The sequence below is a fragment of the Phasianus colchicus genome, chromosome Z (genome assembly GCF_987193195.1).
Source record: "Phasianus colchicus chromosome Z, bPhaCol1.hap1.1, whole genome shotgun sequence".
NCBI lineage: Eukaryota > Metazoa > Chordata > Aves > Galliformes > Phasianidae > Phasianus > Phasianus colchicus.
Genome location: NC_143476.1, coordinates 69,503,142 through 69,526,403, shown reverse-complemented (window position 1 = coordinate 69,526,403; position 23,262 = coordinate 69,503,142). Strand labels below are relative to the sequence as shown.

Below are 23,262 nucleotides of genomic sequence, written 5' to 3'. Positions count from 1 at the left end.
TGGCTTGGTTCATATTTCAGGCCCAAATTCTTCAGAAAATGGAAGTTAGGCAAGTTTCAACAACAAACTAATTAAAGCAGAAACACATTTTCCTTATTAATTTATACAGTTTATGACTGGAAGATACCATGAGATCATCCAATCTCCAACCCAACAAATGTAGACTATTTCCTATATTCGTATAACCCCATTTGAAGTTATTCATGGGCTTTAACAATTGTTCTTAGACAATTTCTCATACACTTGCAGATACCATTAACAGATTTCTGAGGAGACTGAACTACTTCTTGTAATGACGTAACAATTTTTTTTTTCCTTATTGTTCCTAAAACATTCTTACATATTTACTATTAAATAGTATTATTCTTAAAGCGGGGATTTGGATTTTTAGCAAACTATCCGAGATTCTTATTCTGAATGGCTGCAGAGGCATTAGTGCAATGCAAAATGCATAACTCAAATTGTTCTAAAGTGTACCAGCTCAGGTTCCTTTCCTCAAAAACATCAAGATCAGTATATACAATATGGTTAAATCTACATGTGCCATTAACCTTATATGCCCCTTCCCTGGAATACTGTCATGCTGAACAGCAATAGAGCACAATGCTCAATTTTTAACACATCTTTTTAACACATCAATTTTTAAAGCGTCTTACCTATAAGCTATCTATTGCACTGTAAATTAAAAACTTGTGCTTTTTTTTTTTTTTTAGTAAACACCTACAGGCATTTATGGAAAGAAATTTAAGACAACGCAATTATTAGAAAGAATCTGCTTTCTAATTCTAAGCCTATATATACAATAGTATCATACAAACCAAGGAGAGAAAAAACTTACTGAATATTGAACGTAGCTTTAAAAAAGCATTGTACCGTAAGGCATTAAACTGAAAGAGAAGGAAAGCAATGCTGGCAAAATGGAGAAAAATATGCCAGATAAAGAAATGTAAATATAAAGGGAAAGAGAAAAACCCATCCAATTCCATACCTAAAAGTATTTTTATTGCACACATTGTACAAACCTCTTCAAAGTATTTTCACATATGAAAATGTTCTGACTGCGTAACAGCCAGAACAACTTCAAAAAAAATCAAAACAGAAGAATTCTCTCTCCACATCTAGAGAAACAAACAATTCAAGTTTTGAATGTAATATCAAATAAGCTTCTCACCAGAATACTTCCACAACTACAATATTAAAATGATTCCTGAACCCCAATTCCCACTGCTAAGCAGAGCATGTATTGCATTTTATTTCATTTTCCTTTTCTCCCAGGTATTTGTGTAGGGAAGAAAAACATGAAACAGACTGGCAAGCTGCTGTGTTCAGTTTCTAAACATTCGGTCTAAGCTTACTAAGCATCATCCTGAATAGTACTGGTACGTTCTACAGAAAGTGTTATTTTTTTTTTCATGTAGTACTTAAATTCTGTCACGGAAAACTTAATTTTACGAGCAGATGTCCTTATCTTTGTGCACATAGCATGTAAAAATCTTGAAGAACTACAATTATTTTTAAAAGAAATTATTTTAAATATTTCAATGTTTTCAGATACAGTGGTAGTAGTATACACCCCCAGCTAGCTCTTATCAAACTAAGATGTTACGAAAAACCCAACATATTAGGTTCATCTACATATGTATGCCATTTAGAATAACAGGAAGGGAAACAAAATTGAAAAAGAGCTATAACTTCAGATACAACACAAGAATCTGACTGAGGCTGGAAAAGACAGTACAAAAAGATTGGCAAAAACAAAGGCCATATCTAAAACCCTAATTAACCTGCAACCACAAGTTATAAGCGATCACAAGCAATTTGCTGCTAACTATGAAAGACAAGTTAAAGGGAAGAACAGAAGAAAAACAATCATTTAATTGGGAAGATATCAAATGGAAGAAGGAAAAATAAAAGATTTCCAGGTAAAAGATATTGTGCTTAGGACTCAGAAGGTTTTAATTCACAGACTGAAGTGAAAACAACATGGTAGTAAGATGGTCTAATGTACTCTAAATGCTGATGTCCTACAAGACATTTTAAAGCACCTGTTTTAAAATGGTATGTAATAACAGCTATGATTTTCCACAATAGTGTCCACCATATGGTTAAACTGCTGAGATATTTATTCATCCTTGCTGCTACAGGGAACCAAACATCTCTCAAAGGATACAGCCCTCTCAACTTTACTTCCATGTCTTTCAGTAATATCAATTCCTTACAAAAAGCATTTAACTTGTGTTCTGTGTATGTAAATAAATGTTGCATTTCAGAAATCCATTGAAATTCAAAAGTTCAGAAACTTTAAGAAGCGAAATACCTACCTGGCTTATGCTTTCATCATTTGCAGAAAGTGCAGAGAGGAACCACTGCACATTTAATTCTGCTTTTGTAAAAATATATGCTCTTACCTTGAGTAGTGGGTATACTTACAGAATGAGTCAGTTATGAACTTTCAGTCACTAAAATGCCAAACATTTGAAATGTTTGTTACCTCAAGACTACTCTAACAACCAAATGCGACTGCTAATGACTCCAACTGCTGATTAGGTAAATAGGTGGAAGGTGGCCTTCAAGAACAAACTGAGGGGTAAAAAAAAAAAAATCTTCAGTTGGACAACAACAGAAGTTGCTGAGAGACAGAGTACAATTCTCACAGAACTGTTCTTATGAATGTGGGGCTGATCTACCTGCTGTACGGAGCATGCTCTACAACTACTGACACACTACATTTTGTCTAATAGTAACTTATGTGGCTTATTTACAAAGTATTCAAAATGAATCAAAACGGTTTTACTGGAAAAAAAGCATTACCTCTGTAACTACTGAGTTCGTAACAGAACTCAAACAAAAATAGGCTGCATTTCCAGAATGCTCAGCAATAGTCTGATTCTGTTCTATATATTTCAGTAGAGATTAAAACCCCCCAAAAAACTACAGTATATCTCATTTTAACCCTCTATGCATGCCAATTTAATTTAGGCTATGTTCTTTTGTCCCACAAGACACCTTATGCATCTGCAGAATCTAGCTATTGTAGCTAACATCCGCGGTTCAGTTTTCTGTACTCTTTCATAGAGATGTTACACTGGTTTTGATAGAAACACCACTGCCAGTGTTTATTTTTTTGTACTAGTGCACTAAGTACTTCTCCACAGCGGTATGGATTACTTAATTTTGGATAATTTAACACCTTGATGTTGAAATCTTTCTAAATCACACTGTGCTTAGCAGATCATCAAATACGAACAGGTCACTTTACCTGTGGAAAACTAATTTTTGTGAGTGCCTCCCTACAAGCACACCTAACAGCTAGGAAGAAAGTAACAGAAAAGCTTTCTTAAAAGAGACAAACAAATGAAGAAATAAAAACCACCACACCAACAGCAAACAAGAAAAAAATTTCTTCTTAAAAAGAAGTTGTTACTGTAACAAAACACATAAAACATTCTGATCTTATTTTTCACAAACCTTTCTAGTTGCAAGAAAATTAAGTCAACCAACATAAAACTGAAGTTCACGCAGTTAGTTTGGTGCTTAACATTCCACTGAACAAGGGGGATGCTGCCAGCCCCAGGGCAGTCAGAAGTTAGACACTGAAAACAAGATGCTCTCAGAACTTCTTCTGAAGAAACCATTTACTGACACACTTCTGAGCTTTCATATTGGAGCAACTCAAAAGAACCCAGAGAACAGATGTGCAGAATGGTCTTTCAGTCTGCCTACAGTAATAAGAATCCACAAGTTATGTAGACAAACAGCAAAATGAAAGCAAGTCTGCAACTGGTTTTATAACTGACATTTAGTGTCACCTGCCAAATTCCAGACTGCTGCAGCTTTTGTGCTCTAAGGAAAAGCGAGATTTACAGGTAGCATTAACTCAAACATGCCAAAGTAGGCATGAATTGTAAAGAGAGGCTTCCTTACTTACAACTTGCTATGCAAGAGCAAGAAAAGGATAAGCATACAACAGAATGTTTGTTGGCACAACTATGCCACCAAGCCCTGTTAATCATAGTTTATACTAACAGCACTTCTTATTCAGTAAAACTGTGACGACATTCAACTTTTTGCCAACACAGCTATGACAAATATGTAGTAACCATCTTTGATATTACTATGTTCACAAAGACTTAAAAGCATGTACACTTAGCCTGAAAAGGTCCTCCCACACTGTAACAGCCAGAAAACTGTCAGTAAGGAGTAGAGAAAATAACCTTTTCTGCCTTCTAGATACAAAATGTTAAGGTCTTAGAAATACTGGCCAAGAAGCTGTAATGCTAAAGAATGATTTGGTGGTATCCACTGTTTTGAAATAGTAACATCTTTTTATCTGGTCATTAACTGGTTTTACATCATGTTTCTACTTGGGAGTTTAGCTCTGTAGCTGAGCACCCGAGGAATTTTTAAACAGGCATAAATCTTAATAAACCAGGCTGCAAATAAGAGACTAATAGTTGTCCAAAAAAACCGAGGCAGAATAACTTTTACTCCCTTAGATACGAGAATTTACTTTGACACAGTTGTCCTTAAGTTATTATAGAATTAACAGTTTTGTTAGGATAAAATAAAAGATGCGCTATTTCAAAACACTAAGTTATGCAGAAGAAAATAATTCCATGTCATGTAACTACTCTGCAACTATTTTTCCTCTCATCTTGGGTCTGTTTCTACTTGTAACATTCTGCTGGCCTACCAAAGGCTTATAATTGTGACAGAGATAAAAATGCCTATTACAAAAAGCAACAACCATTAATTACTTTGAGAATAAATTGGAGCAACAGATGGCCACATAGAGTAAGCAGAGGCAATGAACAGGAGAGGTTCTGCTGTTCACTTTGTCCCTTCACACCAAAAAAAACATAAGCATAAGAAACTGCAAGCACTTCTGAAGACTGTAACTGCACACAGAAAACTGCCCTGGAAAAGGAGACACAGGAAGTAATGATAAGCCTCAGAAGCACATCTTACCATGTTAAACCAAATCCTTGGTGTTTTAAACTTATACTCCTTGCAACATTATGTAAATGAAAGTCCTGTATATGCTCCTTAGTATTTAGTTGCCCGATGGCCTTCACTCCCTTCCCCACCTCCTTAAAACTTCTTTTAAGAAGTAAAATCTGAAAGTAAAATGCTTAGAATTGTTACTTCAACTAGTCCAACATTCTCAACAGGCAGATTTCAGGTATAGCTAGAAAAGTAAATCAAACAATGAGAAGAAACACTGGATCAGCACGTTCTACCTAAAATTATGAGAAACCTTTACTTCAGAAATACCAACACCCATCACCCATTGCTTCATTTGCTCAGAATTCGATGGCAGGCAATATCAGCATTTGCTTCAACGAAAAACACTGTGGACCAAGTAAACCACTAAGAAGCAAGGAAAAGAGAAACTTGAGAGCCAAAAGGGAAAATGCAGGTCATTCTATTGGTTTCTTTTCTTAAACATGAACTACCTTTAATTAAAGAAGGATTGATTTACACAATGGACAGTGACAGAAGTACCTCTTACTGACACAAGGCACACTAGTAGATTGGTTACCATGAGAAAGGAAGACTACTGTAGTCAAGTACACAAACATGATCTGCCATTTTGTCTGCACCAGATTATGAACATTAAGCAGAGAACAGAACGTTTACGGATAAAGCTTGTAGTGACTACTGATAACTGATTTATCTTTTGACTGCAGCACTGGTGCTAATAAGATCAAAGTTGAGACTCTAAGAAGCAAATAATTCTTGCACAGAAAATTTGAACGGGTGTTTCTTAAGAAACACCATGAACTTTGAGTTAGATAGCCAGTACCCAAACTCTTCATTTAACAGGAACATTTCTCATACTGATTAGCTACTCCCAAAAACTGCTCAGCAGAAGGCCAACTGAATCTAGGCACATGTTACCAATCATTTATGCAGCCAAAAATGGTAGATTATACAATTCCACATGCTCCGCGTTAAAACTTCTGCAGAACATTGTTAGACTGATGACTAGTAATATGTAACAATTAACAATGAATAATTCAGCCCTTTAAATAGCAGTGGAAAAAAGTAATAAGAAAAATTCACAAAGATATATTCTAATTTAACAGTTTGGAAATAAACTTGTATCTGACAGTGCTACACTGAAATGCCCTTGTCATGATTTCACGACTGAAAAGACAACATTTTTCTAATACTCTGTAACTTTAATCACTACAGAAATCATAGAATCCTACCTAGACTCAACACTATGCCATCTTCACAAATAGCAAGCATGTATGCTCATACATCATTAAGGGTTAGAAAAACCTAAGATTCACCACCACACATTTCTGAAAGCACTACACCGTAGGATATACGTGGGCTGCAGAAACAGCTAAATTTGAATTACAGCCTTAAGCAGAACTCTGATGGTGTTTACAAAAACTAAAAATGCACAGCCTGATACACGCACATAGTCACCCCTGGACCTGGTGCATTCTACATGAAGCGACAGAAGTACAAAAACAAGAACCTCCTTCTCAACAAGGCAAATATAAGCTTTCACAGACCCTCAAGTGTAACAAGATATTAAAAAAAAAACATGCTGAAGCTGGAACCTAGAAGCAACCTCCTTAACTGTTTCTATCTGAGCAGAGTAAGGTACGAGGAAGCGAGACAGCACATCCAACAGCACCTGAGGCCCATCAGACACTGGCAATGTGCAGAGCTCTTGCTAGGACCAGATTGCTCTTGCTGAAAACCCAATTCTGAGAACCTACCAAGACTGCGCAACCGCTGTAGCTATGCCAGTTCTACAAGACATCATCTGGATTCAGCATTCAGAGCCCAAATTTTTTGGCCTCCAGTGACTAAACTTTATTATCAAAATAAACACCACATGTTGCTGCTCCTATTAAACAGGCTACAAACCCATCTTAGCGCAAAGCAACGCAACAGCAGAAGTCTGGCAGCAAGGCCTTGCCAAACCCCCAAGATCTTTGCTCACAAACGTCTGCATTTGATTGCAGAGAGCAAAGCAACGAATCGCACCGAGCTGAGACTGAAATCTGCACCTTTTAAATCCTGGCGGTGGAGACCCTAGGAAGGTGAAGCCCCCTGCTCCTACTCATCCCTGGCTCGGTCGATTCTGCCAAGGCAGACCGGCCCAAGCACAACGAACTGCTAGTGCAGCTATCACAGAGGAAGGGAAAGGTACCACAGAGGTGCAGACCGCGTTGGAGCCTCACCTCCTGGATCCGCCGGCGGGCCCGCTGCAGCACCTCCTCGTAGCCCTTCTGCCGCAGCTCGCTCAGGCTCTCATAGTACTCCTCGGGGTCGTCGGTCTCGGTGAAGAGCACCTGCGAGAGGATCTTCCAGCCGCAGGTGTCCAGGCTGTGCACCAGGTAGACCTGCAGCCGGTAGCACAGCGCGTCCATCTCCTGCTCCGACAGCTCCGGCGCCCCGAACAGCACGGTCCACATGCCCGAGGGCTCCTCGGGGAAGGCGGGCAGGTAGGGCTCCAGCTCCGAGTTCACCGAGCACAGCTGCTGGTGCACGGCGCGCAGGTCCTGGAAGGAGAACAGCCCGGCCCAGCTGCACTCCTCCCCCGCGGGCTCCGCGTCGGGAGCGCCCGCCTCGGCCACCTCCTCCCTGCCCAGCTCCAGCACTTCCATCTCCTCGGCGGCCGCCTCCGCGCCCCGCGCCGCCCTGCGCGCCGGGCCGCCCCTGGGGGCGCGCAGCGGGCTGCCGGGCAGCGCTTCGGCCCGTTCGGCGCGGGGCGGCACGGCGGGCTCGGCGCCCCTGCGCGCCGCGGGGCTGGAGGCCTTGGGGGCGGCGCGGGCCTCGCGGGAGCCGCTGCGCTGGCGCTGCGCCGTGCGGTTGTGGCAGGTGATGGCGAACTTGCCCTCGATCTCATTCCAGGCCACGATGAAGACAAACTTGTGCTTCTCCCGCTCCTGGAAGGCGTGAGGCCTCACGGCCACCCAGTCGGCCTCCAGCGTCTCCTCCAGCGCGAAGGCGGACATGGCGCTGCGCGGCCGCCTCCCCCCGCTCCGCTCCGCTCCGTCCCGTCGGCCGCCCCCGCTCGCCGGCCGGCCGGCAGCCCGCAGCCCTCGCGGCTCACCGCCCACCGCCAGCCATCTTAGCGCCGGGGGGGAGGGGGCGGCTGGCGCTGCGCGTTGGGGGCGATGCGCCGCGTCCCGGCGCGAGAGGACAACGAAGAGGGGACGCCGGCAGGCGCTCGCGCGAGCTCACACTACCCACCGCCGCCGCGGCGGACAATGCCCGATGCCCCGCGCAGGTACCGCCGCACGTCACGCGGGGCGGGATCTGTTTACAAGCAGCGCTGGCGCTGCGGCAACTCAAAGCCGCGCCCGCCGAGCTCCGCCCCCCGCCCCGCCAGGCGCCGTCCCCATTGGCTGCCGCCGCACTGGCACCGCCCGCCCTCCTCCGCCGGCCGCGTCCCGTCCTCGCGCTTCGCTGGGAGGGCGGGGAGAGGGCGATGCCCGCCCCTTCCCTCGGACATACAATGCGGCCGTTCAGGCGCGCGCGGGGCGTGATGGGAGGGGGCACGTGCCGCGCCGCCGCCGTTGGTGGGCGGGCCCGCGCGGGGGAAGGAGGGGGGGTGCGCGGGGTGGCGGAGCTCTGGGGCGAAACGGCGGCTTTTACAGCCCGCCCTTAGCGTGCCTCGCTGTGCCGTGCGCGTCCGCAGCGCGCGGTGTTGCGTGGCGTGGCCCGGCTGAGAAGGGGGTGCGGAGTGCGAGGAGATGGGCACGGCTGTCTTGGTCAGTTCCGTGCCTTCGGAGCCGAAGTTAAGTGGCTGCTCTGAGCGCTGCGCTCCGTGCCTGTGTCGGCCCGTGCCGGCGGAGGCGGCCGAGCGTTCCGCGGAGCTCGTAGGCTCGTTGCGCGGAGCTGCCGGCAGCCTCGTGGAAGCGTGCTCGAGAGGAGCGGCTATCCAGTCGTGATCCGAGGGAGAGCGTTCTCTGGGATCTTGTTGCCCTTCGCGATATTCTGTTTCACTTTGTGCACAAGTGAAGAAGTCCAAAATACTTGCATCGGAAGTAGGATAGGCAGTGTGTGTTGACCCACCTGTGATGCTGTTGTTCCTCTGCAGTTTAGGGGAAGCTGGGGGATAACGTGTTTTCAATTGAGTTTGTCGAGAAGCAGAGTGAGTCACGGTCTCCCTTTTCCTAAAGTTAGCATGCTGACTCGCGTCCTGTCCTTGGGGGCTGGAGTGCCTGAGGAGCCACTGGTCATTTGCTGAGCGACCTCACGTTCGGGAGAGTCACATGCTGAATACCAAAAGTAACAGCTGTTAGGAAAAAAGAAGGAAATGACAGTTCAGCAGCCAGAGGAAAGGACAGAAGCGGGTTCTGCTAATGGTGATGGTGTGTGCTGTACATCTTGGAGAATGGCATTCTTTCCTAGCGCTGTGAATTTCAGCGCAGATCAAAACGTCTGTGAAATTATCTGGAAGATTTGATTATACGCAGCGTGTAAGTGACCAAGCAGGCAAGTGGCAATACATTGGTGGAGGAGCTGTGTACTGTGATTGTTAGGTATTCAGAAACACATTTTCATTGGATTACAGTAAATAGCAGTCCAATTTTGTAATTAGAAATGCATGAAAGAAAATTAAAATAACGAAGATATGGTTCTGTCTGTGTGTATGTATATGCACGTAAACACAAGCCTAAGAAAATTAAACATGGATTCAAGATTTCTCATCAGGCGAAGGATCAGAGTCCTAGTATTTCAAGTTTGTCATTGCGGAGGCCAAGGTCTTTGAAGCAGTGTTAGCCTGGCTTTTCTCAGATAACAAAAAGACAAGCCAGTAGAATTTAAAGCAGATATTAGGTAAGTGCAGTATGTGGGAGCCGGATGAAAATTAGTCTAAAACTTAATAAGTTTCTGAGAGGCCTGTTCTAATGCAGCACAAAAGCTGTGCGGTCAGGTCTCAAGAGCTATTGTATGTTGCCAAAGATGTAGTCTTAGTGAAAAAAAGAAGTAATTGCAAGGAAGTGGCAACTTCTCAAATTCACATTATTAAGGAGCACTCAGTGACCTTTATAGCAATTTCTTTGTTGTTGAGCACCCGTAACTAGTCACACAAAATTACAAAGGGCAGGCTGTCCTGATTTTGTTGATTTGTTCTTAAGAGTGACTAAAGGAGGTATGTCAGTGAACTCTACTGAATAAGACAGCAAAAAATTAAAATGGCTTTCTTAAAGACTAGGAACAATCCTTCTGAACAAGGATTGTGGTGGAGTCTGCTGGTAGCCCTGGGCTGCCTTAAGAAGAATGTTTGCCATCAGGTTGAGGAAGATGAGGCTATACCTGGACTGCTGTGTGCCATGCTGGTCCCCTAGTGTGAGAGAGTCCTGGGTGTGCTGGGGTTCAACAGCAGGCCTTGAAAATGATGAAGGGCCTGTTGCTCCTCTTCAGTGAGGAGAGAGTGAGAGCTGCACGCCCTACAGCCTGGAGAAGAGGAGGCTTAGCAGGGTCTCATCAATGTCTATAAATACTTGAAGGAAAAGTGCAAAGAGGATGGAGCCAGGCTCTTTTCAGTTGTGCTCAGTGCCAGGACAGGAGGCAATGGACACAAACTGGAAGTTTCTGCTGAATATCGAGATGCACTTCTGTACTGTGTGGACAGCTGAACACTGACACAGGTTGCCCCAGGAGACTGTAGCATCTCCATCTTTGAAGATGTTCAAAAGCCATGCGGACATGGTCCTGCTTGAGCAGGGAGGGTGTACCAGATGACACCCATCCCAGCCTCAACCATTCTCTGATTCTGTACTCTTCATCACTAAGAAGTAGTTAATTAGGTAGCACCCAGTGACTGGCTCAATCAGCCTGACTTGTGGTTGATTTCGGCAGTTTAGAAAAGTGAAAAGTTTGTGGTAACTGTAACAACTATTGGAGAGTGTCTCTGTCTCCTACCTGAAGAGAGCTGCCACACTTCAGTGTGTGTGGATTCTATCACTAAACTGGAAACCATGTATGAGAAACCTTGTTAACCTTATGAGTGGGAATATTGAAAGTAGCTGTTTCTCAGTCAGTAAGCTAGATCATTATGTTTCAAAGAGAAAGGTTTCCGAGGGCCACAAGCATACTCTTGCTAGTGAGCTGAAATGTAAGCTTGGGAATTTAATTGATGTCATGTTATTTTTTTAAAGAATTGGGTCAAGTGCCAGAACTTTCATACAGGGAGTACTTTGAGTCATTGCAGGCTCCAGGCAGTGATTTTCAATATGATTTTGGACTAGTGAGCCAGTGATAAATAAACTTCCATGAGTTTCTCTGTACTTCCTTCTGCCTTGCAGTTCCATTTACCTGAGCCAGTTCTCACAACAGCCAATTTTCAGACATGATTTCAATTCAGATTGGTGTTGGGAAAACAATGAAGCTACAGAATAAAAATTCAGCAGTGAAGGAGATAGACTGAAAGCTTCTCAGCAACATTGACTGTAGACTGCCTAGGAAGATCCATCCACAATAAAAGGGCTGGTAACAGGATGAAACCCTATGGAATTGCATGTATGTACTTGTGCATGTGTCAGGTGGGTTTGTAATTTCCTGTCATAAAAGGCTGAGTCCTCTGTGAATTGGATAACCTGTGGTCTCATCCAAGACTGTCCAAATTGTCATCTGCATACTGATGTTATGAACAAGAACAGAAATACACCCATCAGTATTTATACAAACATTCCATCTAATGTGTGAGTCCTGTAGATTGCTCAGGCTGAAACACCGTCCTGATTTTGATTTATGTTCCTACACAAGACTGATGTGATCTCAGTTGTGCCATTCTTTACAGTAGCTGAGATGGAAAGTGGAAGATATTCCTTAATGTGCTTCGAAGTACTGTAGCAGTGTGAGTATCTTTAGGTGTTCTGAAATTGCTGTTTAGTATTATGTTAACACAACTATTGCAGATAAGCATTTTTAATAGGTTTCTGATGATTCAAATTTTAATGTGGGCAAGCCAATTAGAAATGTCTGTTGTTAGTGGACATCTTTTTCTGGCAAAAGTTTAGGAATGTTTTTTTAGACTATGTGTGAAGCAAGACTAGAAAGCACTATTGAATATGTGATGGCTTAGTAGCACTCATACAATAAAAAACACATTTTCTATTAATAGTTTTATCAGCTCTTAAAATTCTGAAAATGACTACTCTTAGTAACTTTGATACAAGAAGAATTTTGGTGTAGTTTCCAAGTATAATGAATTGCATTGTGCAGAGGAGAAAGTATAGCTGCAGAATGTAATAGTGCATCCATTCTATAAAGGAAGACTGAATATTTTTTATATTTATGCTGGCTCCAAACTGAAAAATTTTCTGCAACCAAATATTATTGCAGTTGTAGAACATGTGGAGTTATTAAGCTAGAAAACTGCTGAGAAAACTGCTAAGAAAACCCAATAGTTTAAATGCAAATCAATCTTTTCTTGAATGGAGTCATTCATAAAAGCCAGTATTTTCTCTCTAGCCAAATGAGAAGGCTTATGCACTTAATTTGTCTGAGTGACAATGGAGAAAAATATTGGTAGTGCTCAAGTATCCTTCCCAGGAAGCTGAGATGGTATAAAACCTGTTTTCAACTTAGATGTGCTATCATAATTGAAAAATTCTAATTTTAACAAGAGTTTTACTAAACTATTTAAAAGTAATCAGTAGTCTCTTTGGCAAATACAAAAACATTTGCCGTGAAAGACATAGTTAGAGCAGTCCTGTCTTTCAGGCTGGGTGAGTTGGGAATGATGGTGTTTGCAGCTCTCTTTAGTGGTTTAGAAAGCAATTCTGCAACTTGTTTGTTTACAGAAACTATATTCTTATGTGCTCCACCCAAGCACATGGGAATAAAAAAAATGATCCTGATGACAGAAAGGACAATTAGTAGTTCTGAAAAGGCATTTTTTTTTTTTTTCAAGTTGTTTTAAGTGCAGAAATTTAAGGAATATTTCTAACTTTTTTTCCTTTTTTTTTTTTTTTTTTTTTGTCATGTTTAATTTCTTATAATTAAATGAAGGAATTGCATTTTTCTTTGAGGATAAGAGTGAAAAATTCCAGTCTGAAATATTTTGAGAAATAAAGACAAGGCTCCAAACACAGTGTGTCAGCAAGTGCAGCAATGTAAAGACTGTAGTAGAGCATTGGAAGCTGTTATTCAAGGAAAGAGGAAGCAATACATCTAGCCACATCCACAATTTTACTGAGTCAATCAAGAACATTTGCAAGTAGGCAGGGAAAGCCCCAAACCACAGAACAAGCATTGAGTTATAACAGACAAAATACCTACGTGAAGCTAAAAAAAAAAAGAAATTATATTTCCTGTAGTAGTGAGTATAGTCTGCCTTCTGATTAATCATGTTGCATGTGACAAGAAAGCTACTTAGATGTTTTTAAGTAGCCTTAGAGTTTCCTCTTCTCTGCATCTGATTTACAGATAAATTAATAGACTGATAGCCTGATCTATCTGCAGGATCACACGAGGCCTACACTAAAATACTTCTACTGTATGAAAAAATATTTATCTGAGGATTTCTGGCCTGACTTTTGGATGAAGAGAGTGTGTTGAAGACCACTTAGCTTTTGATTTAGATTGTGATCCTGGAACTTCCCATAAACATGTATGCCACTCTTCTTTTGGTCTAAAAACTTTGAGTCCTCTGTGAGTCACTCTTACTACCAGGCCGTCTACCCCCTCCAAGATTCTGCAGGACTTGTGTCATTGCATTATACACTGGCTGAGATGAGCATAACAGACTATTGTATGCAGAGCCAATGCTGTATTTGGGTCACAATTGGATGGCAACATTTCTAAATGCATTCTTTAACCAGCTAAGAATAGATTGAGTAATGGGAATATTACTCAGTAAAGTCTTAGCTTGAATCTGATGAATTTAATCTTCAAAACTGTCAAAAATCTCCACTGAACCAAGAAAATGCCAGGATTTCTTTGCACTGTTTGTAACTTCCAGAGTTATCTCACCAGACAGGGAGTTCTGCCTCCTGAGACTTCAGTCATGACAACACCTTAAGGAAGTGATAGGAAATTTGTCCTTAGCTGTCCAATTAATCCTCACTACTTTCTCGATGGTGCTTAAGTTTTAGTAAATGTGAATGATGTAAGTAAACAGTATATCTGATAAATGTAAACTTTAATTTTTCTGTTTGATGGTAGTTCTATGCCTGTGTGATCCATGGATAAAAACTCTTGAAAAGTAATCATAAAATAAATCATAATATTGTAACTTATAAAAATTATAAGTACAGTCAATTACTGAATTAAGTATCTGTGGCTTATAAAAATCACAGGGACACTGTTAATTTCTTTTTCAGCAAAACATTCTGCTCCTCTTTCATATGGGTTGAAGAAGACCATGGATACTTATGTTTAGCTTGTTTATTTACTTACTGTCTTCAGGATGCCCAGTGGGTTTTGAATCATTTGCTAATTTCAACACAGAAACTACCTGTTGTCCAGCTTATACGTAATCTCCCTAAAGCTTCAGCTGAACTGTTCTTAACTACCCAACTTGCTTCTGTTAAAATCACCATGTAAACATTTGTGCAAGTTTTAGTCAAAGCTCTGTGGTGTAGATGTACCTAATACAATTCAAAGAGGAACATCTCAGAAAATATGTGCATTTGTCTTCAGTTGGCAGCAGAGTACACCGATGTGAAAGGCAGAGTTGGGGCAGAAGGTACAACACAAGGCAGAATAATGTCTGTATCAACAGTCTTTGGAACATAAAAAGTATTAGACTCATATGATGTTTACTAAGTATTTTGAAAGTTGTCGCCTACTAAAATGCAAGTCAGCAGGATAGAGAGAAATTTAAAGTCTTACCAGTTTTTGAGCAAAATTGATAGCAACCACTGCTTGCCAGATATGTGTTCCAGCATTTGTAGGATCTAATGAGGCTGGAAACAGTTCAAGAAAAAAAACTGCCTGCTGAGTAAGGAAACGCATACTAGTGAGAAAGACTTGTAACCAAATTCTCCAGAGCACTCTGGAAATAACACCATACAGTAGAATAAACTCAGCTTATGGAATGAAAGGTCATAATAATGCTGCTGATGCTGTAGCAAGGCTGAATCCCAAGTGCCCTCATCAAAGAATGTTAGGATGAGAATCCTACATCGAAGGGAGCTTAGGTGCTCTCTTGTATGTGTCAGTGGAAAACCTGAGATTTAGCCTCACTTGTGAAACTGTCATCCTGATTAAGCTCTTCTGGAGAAATGCTGGTTATATGAGCTGCTGTCTACGGACATAACTACATTTGAAGCTGCTATATACTTGAGTCTGATCCTGTTACTCAGCATGGGAGATATGAAGAAATAGATGGTATCTTCGTCTGGTTCCATCTTCAGCTGAACTGCCCGGTGATCCCACTGGCGGCACTGAGGAAGGGAAGCTGTCCCTGTAGAAAGAAGTCTAAATCTTCTGCTGCTGGGCCTGCATACTGTCCTTTGAGAAGTTAAATCCCTCGTTCAATCTATGTGATCAGATTTCAAAGAGTAGCAAAGCCCTAGAGGGATTTCATACAGATTTCATACAGAGCTGTAATTCGTAGTTTAAATGAAAATGATAAAGGAAAGGTGAGTTTTGTTTCTTCTTGTAATGTCACTGGATAATATTGTTTGTCAAGCTCCTGCATTTTCATTCTGCACTGAAACAACAAAGCTCATGGATGTGGGATGATATAGAATGTAATGTTAGAAATAATATGATATGCTATTCTGTATCCAAATCAATTTTAGCATTCATAGAAAATGCTTGTGTATCTGATTATTTTATTACTGTTATGGTTGTTAAATAGCTGGTCTGAAAGCAAATCAAGCTTGTCAGACAAGACAAGCAGCTTTTCTTTTTAGAAATAAATGTTTCTCCTTCTAAGCAGTATCTCAAATCCTTCGCACAAAAATTCACCTTCTGATTGTGAGTCCTTGAGAATGGGATGCAGCATTCAAATCATTAATGCACAGAGATGTTTTCAGGCAAAAATAGCACATAGTCTTTTTAATTGAAATCAGAAGGTCGCTTGTGTCAGATTTTATGAAGATTAACACTGCTATTCTCTAGCCTATTTGATGAGTCTTACTGTTTTCATGTTAACATTTATGCCTCGGGCAAACAATTTATATTATGAGCAATAGAATATTCAAAACTGTTTCCTTACAGATTTATGTTCTGCTTCCTCAGTTCAACATTGTTACCCACCCTATGCTCCTACAGCATGCCTCCACATCTGAGTAAGCATCAGTATGAGCAATGACTTGCCCAAAGCTATACTAGTAGAGGTGCGTATGTCTTAGTTGGTCAGTCAGCTGATGCAAAGTGTAAGTCGTGTACACATATGTATAATGATTGATTTTTTTTTTAAACTTGTAAAAAATGTGTTTACCCTTTGACTGTTTACCAATTTAATCAGATGAACTCTTTAAGTGTCATCCAACCTGAATCATTCTGTCAGCTGGATATTCAAGCAGTTAGATTCATCCAGCCTAAGTTATTTTGCAATTAATACTGATTTCAAATTTTACTGGAGCTGGGCAACATGTTCAAATATTCTAAGACATGTAGTAATGAGGCACAAATTGGTGGTGACTGCGGAAGCTTTGCTTTCTCACAGAATCAGGCTACCGTAGCATTCCAAGCAATGGGCTCTGGGACTGGCACTTCTGTGCTGCTAACTCATGCTCTGCTTCTCATATTACCCAGGTTTACTTTCAGCATCCGTTCAATAAATATTCTCCTGACTTTTTTCTCCTGACATTGCTGAAAGGAAATGTAATAAGACTGTGAAGTCCTATTAGATTTTAGCATGATGTAATCCAAGCCTTTTCTCATTACAGTAATGTATATTTGTTCTAAGACTGTGGTCTTATTTTCTTCTACAGAAGAACAGGACATCCATAGGAATGGTTTTTATTAATGACTTCTCCTGTGCTTGTCATTAATCACCAGCTGACACCTTTTCCAGTCAGTCTTTATTCCTAGAATTGCATCATGCAACAAATACATCTTGACATTCTTTGCTGTTGATGCAAGAACTGAACAGGTCTGAATTGTTATTCAAGTTCCTGTTCTAAGTTACTGTCATCATCCTGTGGCAAACCCTTTCCATTGAATTGTATCAAAACTATATTTCATATGTTTATTCCTTTTGGAGATAACTTGGTTGTCATAACTGTGGTTGTAAAAAAAAAACCAAAATTAACTATTGAAAACAAGGGAAAGATAGATCTTTTACTAGAGAAATACAGCTAAGTGCCCTTCTTCAAGTATTGTTAATTGAATTCTATCAGTAGGTCGTTGGTAATTCTTTTTTTTCTTCAAGATTCTTTTTGGTCACAGAAGAAATGCTTGTTTTCTTAATGATTTTGAGTTATATAATGAGTTATTTACTATTTGTTGAACGCTGAATGTTGGCCCTTTTTATTTTGCTTGTTGATTCATTGTTTGCCTACCAACACAGCAAACTCATTTGTGCATTGATCTATTTCTGCATATTTAGTGAATCACTGATTCTGCTTTAATTAACATCTGCATTCTTTTGTGGCTTAGAATAAATTGACAGACTTTAACCTGTGTTCTGCCTTTTGATCATTTTCAGCCGAGGTTTTGAATATGTCTGCTGACAGAAACAAATATACTAATGATCCTCATTTGTTGTATGTCAAATCAACTGTAATATACTCTGATTATATTGAGTTTGCCAGTAGAGTTCAGCATTTCAGTGAGATACTCATCATTTCCTTCTGAGAATGGAGGTGTTAATAGCAAGGACTCCTCATCAGGTGAATTTGTTCAGCATCCCTTCATTGAAGTTTCACTCAGTACTACTGAGTGTATTTTATATGGCAATGAAAAATTATTTTTTTGTTTTGCTGTAGAACTCTGTTTTTACTTAGTTGAACTGCAAAAGCACCAATGCCATTTCAGTCATCTAAAGTATACCTTCGTTGTAGATGATCTGTAATTCCTTATTACAGCTGTCTGAATTTGTGTCCTCATAGTCCCTTAAATCTGCACTGTTACATTACTGGTATTTTACAAGTATGTATGTGCTTCACTTCACTTCTTTGAATTGTCTCACTGACTTGAATGGAACATCTTCCATTCCAAGATGCCTGGCCAAGATTTCTCGTAAGCTATTTGTCCAGACAAGTTTGCAGTCAGAACAGGCATTAAGTAGCTGATGAAGGGATACGGGGAGAGGCAGATACTAAGAGTGCATCTGCAATGGGGCCATAAGTGGTGGCAATATATTTCTTTTGTTACCAAGAGCCTAGCTTCAGTGTGATTTGACTACGGGTGTGATGTGGCAGCAAGTCGGCTATCTTGGTTACTGAACAGAAATGGGATGACAAATCATGCCACTATTGTAGGCCAGAATTTTGAAGGCAAGAATATGAATGATCTGAATGATCTGAATGATCTGAAATCGCTACCAGGAGTAAGTAAAGAGTATGGTATTTAGCATAAAGGACTGCCTTTCAGCTTGGTAAGAGATCTCAGAGTAGCAGCAACCTTTTCCAGGGGGAGCAGTGATGGTGGGGGCTCCTAGGTCAGCAGGGATAGGGAAGTAACCCAAGGAATGGCAGCTGAGCAGTGAGAGGAGAAGCACTGGAAAGAAGAAAATAATGAAGAAACAATGGCACAGTGTTTATGGAGTCATCTGTGGGGGAAGGAGAGGCAATAGTGACATCCTGTATTAATTAGAAGCTTTAAGCCTGCTTTACTGTAACAAGTGAGTCAGGAGGGTCAAAGGTATTTATTTATATGACCCACTGTACAATACTGAGTAGTTAAAATATGGACATTCAGAGATAACTAAATGTCTTGCAGCAAAAACCGACATCTAAAATAAAAATCCAGAAGTCTAAACTTTTGTTAGCTACAAATAAAAGTAAAAAAGAACACAGAAAATGATTGAATGAGATTTTATCTACAACTCTTATTTCCTTTCCCAATAGCTGTAATAGTCTTTGCTGGTTTTGTTTTGTTTCTTGTAATAAGGGAAGATGTTGTATTTGGCAGCCTTTTAGGTAGTATTAAAGATGTAATAACTACTCTTTTTGGATGAAAAAGAAGTCAAGATAATGAGCCAGAGCTGCTGTTATTACTGCTACAGTAAGAGCCTGATTCTGTCTCTTCAATGATAAATTAAGACATGAACACACAAAAGGATAAATGGGAAAAATGCCAAATTAGAAAGTGTACACTCTATTTCTGCTCCTGACTTTTTTACAGCGTTGTTGCTAGAGGAGACTAAGCACAGTAGCCAGTGATTTGGCTAACCTGTACAAGCAGTGTACATTGCTTTCCTGTTTTAAACTTACATCAGTGCTTCCAAAAAGGGTCATCCAGCCAGCTAAAGTGTGAGCTGGAGGCATAGGAAGAAGAGCAGAAACAAGATGATCTACACTGGGGACACAAGTGAAGAGATATGGCAGCAAGAAACCCTTTTGTCTTCCAGCCCAGCATTTGCTAAAGCTGGCAGAAGAGGCAGCATCATGCATGCACTGCCCTTGGCATTCCCCTCCTTAAGATGTTTCTTAGGGCTGAAGAAAGAGGATACGGTGTGGTCACGGTGGATCTGTTTGTTTGCCACAGCCTTCGTGGTCCCTGGTGGGTACCTAGAGACCATTCTAACCTTAACCTTTCCTGACGTGTACTAATACTATAGTTTTACAGCCTGCTGCCTCTGTGCAACACTGACATTTCCTGGCTGACTTTTCCCTGCCAGAGCTTCTTTCCGGGCATGTCCCTTCAAACGTCAGGCAATCTGAGCTGCTGTTCCTATTATAGTTTGACAGACATGCATAGCTTTTCAAATAGCATTATTTACCATGCTAGTGGCTATGTTTTCTTAAAGAGCCATTACACTTCTAATTGAGCTGGAGTGGATACAAGGGAAGCTAGCCCTCATTAACTACATTCTTTCTTGGTAGGAAAATCTAATTTTGTAAGGACTTTTTTTCATTTTAGGACCAAAAGACTCAAGTGTTTAAAGGAGTTGGTCTGGCTGCACTTCCATAGAGCAGCCCAAACTTCTGTGCTTCTGCTCAGCCAGTAATGCATGTTCTCTTAAGCAGTGATATGTCCCATCATACAGCCTTCTTAGCAGCTCCCATCTTTCTTGTGCCATTTCAGATTAACCTTGTATTTTCTTCATACCAATTGCACTGGACTTTAGTACTTGGGATGATTTGAGACTTAAGATTTCATTGAGACCAGGGCCTTGGGGAGAAGCCAAAGCCCTTCACACTGTTTGGTTTGCAGAGAAAGAAATTTAAAGAAATTGCAAAGATTTGAAGGAAACCAAACACTTTTTTTTTTTTTTTTTTGGTATTTTGAGACTCAGGAAGCATTAATTGGATATGACTGTTTGATAAGTAAATCTTCAAGTGCCTCAAAAGAAGCATTTTCTCCCATTTAGCCACCTGAATCCATTTTACCATGATGAGCTCTGTCAGTGTTGGGAGATACAGCCTGGAAGGAAGCAGAAGGTGCAGCTATAGAGGGACAGGAACTGCTGGGTGGGAATCTGCAGAGATGAGTTTGTGGCAGACAGACTGATTGCTCAGCTGTGCACTTTAAATAGCTTTGATTGAGTGCTGTCAGTGAAGTAGGTGTGATGTATGTCAAGAAAAAAGTTAAAAAAAAATGTAGGTTATATTGTGAGGCAAATGCATTCTCATGGTGATGCACCTCCATGTTGTGAAACATGGAGACCGTTGGGCAGGAGACTGTAGGTGTAAAATATATCTTATAGAGGGCCACAGCAAGAGGTAAGCAGCTCTTTTTGTTTCACTTACGTTCTACGTGGAATCTTGATAAATTTTGAAGATGGGCCCATGTGAACCTAATGATGTTCAACAAGGCCAAGTGCAAGATTTTGCACTTGAGTCGTGGCAATCCCAAATATATACATAGACTGGAAGAAGAACCCCTTGTGAGTAGCCCTGCCATGAAGAATTTACGGGTCTTGGCTGTATATGCTTGCAGCCCAGAAGACCGATTATATCCTGAAGTGAATCAAAAACGGGGTGGCCAGCAGGAAGAGGGAGGTGATTGTCCCCTTCTACTCTGCTCTTTTGGGGCCCCATCTGAAGTACTTCATCCAAGTCTGGGGCCCCCAGCATGGGGAAGATGCGGAGCTGTTGGGTCCTGAGAGGGTCCTGAGGAGGGCAGCTAAGATGATCAGAGGGCTGGAGCACCTCTCCTATGCAGACAGACTGAAGGGACTGGGCTTGTGTTCAGCCTGGACAAGTGAAAGGTGCTAGGAGAACTTCCAGCCTTCTAGTATTTAAAGAGACTTTATAAACATAGGGAAATTAACTTTTTTGCACAGGTAGATGTGATAGGACAAGGGAAAATGGTTTTAAATTAAAGAAAGGAAGATTTAGATTAGATAGCAAGGGGAAGTTTCTCACTTAGAGGGTGGTGAGGTGCTGAAACAGGTTGCACAAAGATGATATGGATGCCTGCCCCAAAGTTTTTCAAGGCCAGATTTTGTGGGGCCCTGGGCAGCCTGATTAGTGCCTGATTTAGTGGGTGGCATACCTGCCTGTGGCTGTGGGGTTGGAACTTGATGATCCTTGAGGTCCTTTCCAATCCAAGACATTTTGTGATTCATTCTATGATACTTTCCCTGTTTTGTTTTTGTTTTTATTCTTAATTTGCTCATTGATTTCCACTTTCCTCCAACTCCATCATTTGCATTCTTGTTGCTTGGCCTTTGGCTGTCTCAATTACTATCTAGCTGCCCTTCTGGATTAAAAGTGGGATTTTTTCTGCTACTACCTTTTTCTTAGAAAATATAATTTGACAAAATTTTGTTTAAGTTTTGACTATGTTTCTCAAGTTTAAAATTTTTTTCTCCCTTATTCATGACTATATACTCAATAAAGACAAAGAAATATTATCTTCTTATCTTCTTCCCTCAAAAAGTATTAATATTTAAATCAAAGCAATAGTCTGTATGCCTTTATCTTTGGCCAGCTCTGCTCTGTATGCTTTTTACTTCCATTTTCTGTGATTTCGCAATTGCCACTTCCAATTGCAAGGCTATTTCTGATTTCTAGTTACAATTCCCAATTGCCATGACACCTTCTGTACCCTCTTGATTCCCATATGAACTCATTTCAATGAAAGGACTGTCATTTACAACCTCTTGTAAGCTCTTCCAATAATAGGATGAGAATGATAGTCTGAGTCAAGTACATGGGTTTGTACCTCAACCAAAGTAGCATCTGCAGCAGCACAGGCACTGAAATACAGTATAGTATGTGAGTCCAGTTGAATCACTGCATTGTCTCTCTTTTTTAAAAACTTTTGTATGGTATAGGAAGTTACAAAAATTGTGCAATTAATCTAATACATATGTGTCATATTTCTTTTCCATTATAGTGATTTCATTCAACAAGAACATCACAGAATCACTGGTGTTGGGAGGGAACTTAAGAGATCATAGAGTCCAACCCCTCTGCTAAAGCAGGAACCCTTCAGTAGGTTGCACAGGTCGACATCCAGCAGAATCTTGAATATTTCCAGAGAAAGAGACTCCACAACCTCTCTGGGCAGCCTATTCCAGTGCACCGTCACTTTTACCATAAAGAAATTCTTCTCATATTAGTATGGTACTTTCTGTATTCAAGTTTTAGGCCATTACTCCTTATCCTATTACTACTGACCACTGAGAAGAGCCTGGTCTCATCCATTTGCCTCCCACCTCCCTTTAGATATTGATAAACACTTATCAGATCCCCTCTCAGTCTTCTCCAGGCTGAACAGACACAAGTTACTCAGCCTTTCTTGATAAGGGAAATGTTGTTAATCTTTGTGGCCTTCTATTGGACTCCTTCTAGGAGATCCCTGTCTTTTTTGAACTGGGGAGCCCAGAACTGGACACAGTAATCTAAATATGGCCTCACCAGGGCATAGTAGAAGGAGAGGATAACCTCCCTCAACCTGCTGGCCACTTTTTTTTTAATGCATTCCTGGATACCATTGGCCTTCTTGACCATGAGGACACACTGCTGGCTTATGGCCAACCTGTTGTCCAGGACCCCCAGGTTCTTCTCTGCAGAGCTCCTCTCCAGTAGCTCATCTCCCAGCCCAGTGTGGTTATTCCTCCCCAGGTGCAAGACTCCACACTTGCTCTTGTTAAACTTCACACAGGTTCCTCCCTGCCAAACTCTCCAGTCTGTCCAGATCCTGTTGAAGTTGTTGACACAGCTTTCAGGTGTTCCAGCCACTCCTCCCAGCTTTGTATCATCA

The 23,262-nt window shown here is 41.1% G+C and overlaps 1 protein-coding gene across 2 annotated transcripts in view; it reads right to left on the bottom strand.

Moving 5' to 3' along the window:
* JMY (junction mediating and regulatory protein, p53 cofactor) overlaps positions 1-8,264 on the bottom strand; it is a 65,872-nt gene extending 57,608 nt beyond the window's left edge. The window contains exon 1 of one of the 2 annotated variants that reach the window (XM_090130636.1): positions 7,209-8,264. In XM_090130636.1, the coding sequence (XP_089986762.1) occupies positions 7,209-7,985 (777 nt within the window). In that variant the 5' untranslated portion in view covers positions 7,986-8,264. The remainder of the gene's footprint in view (positions 1-7,208) is intronic. The other variant, XM_031610181.2, reaches the window with a different exon arrangement.
* Between the last annotated feature and the right edge of the window lie 14,998 nt (positions 8,265-23,262).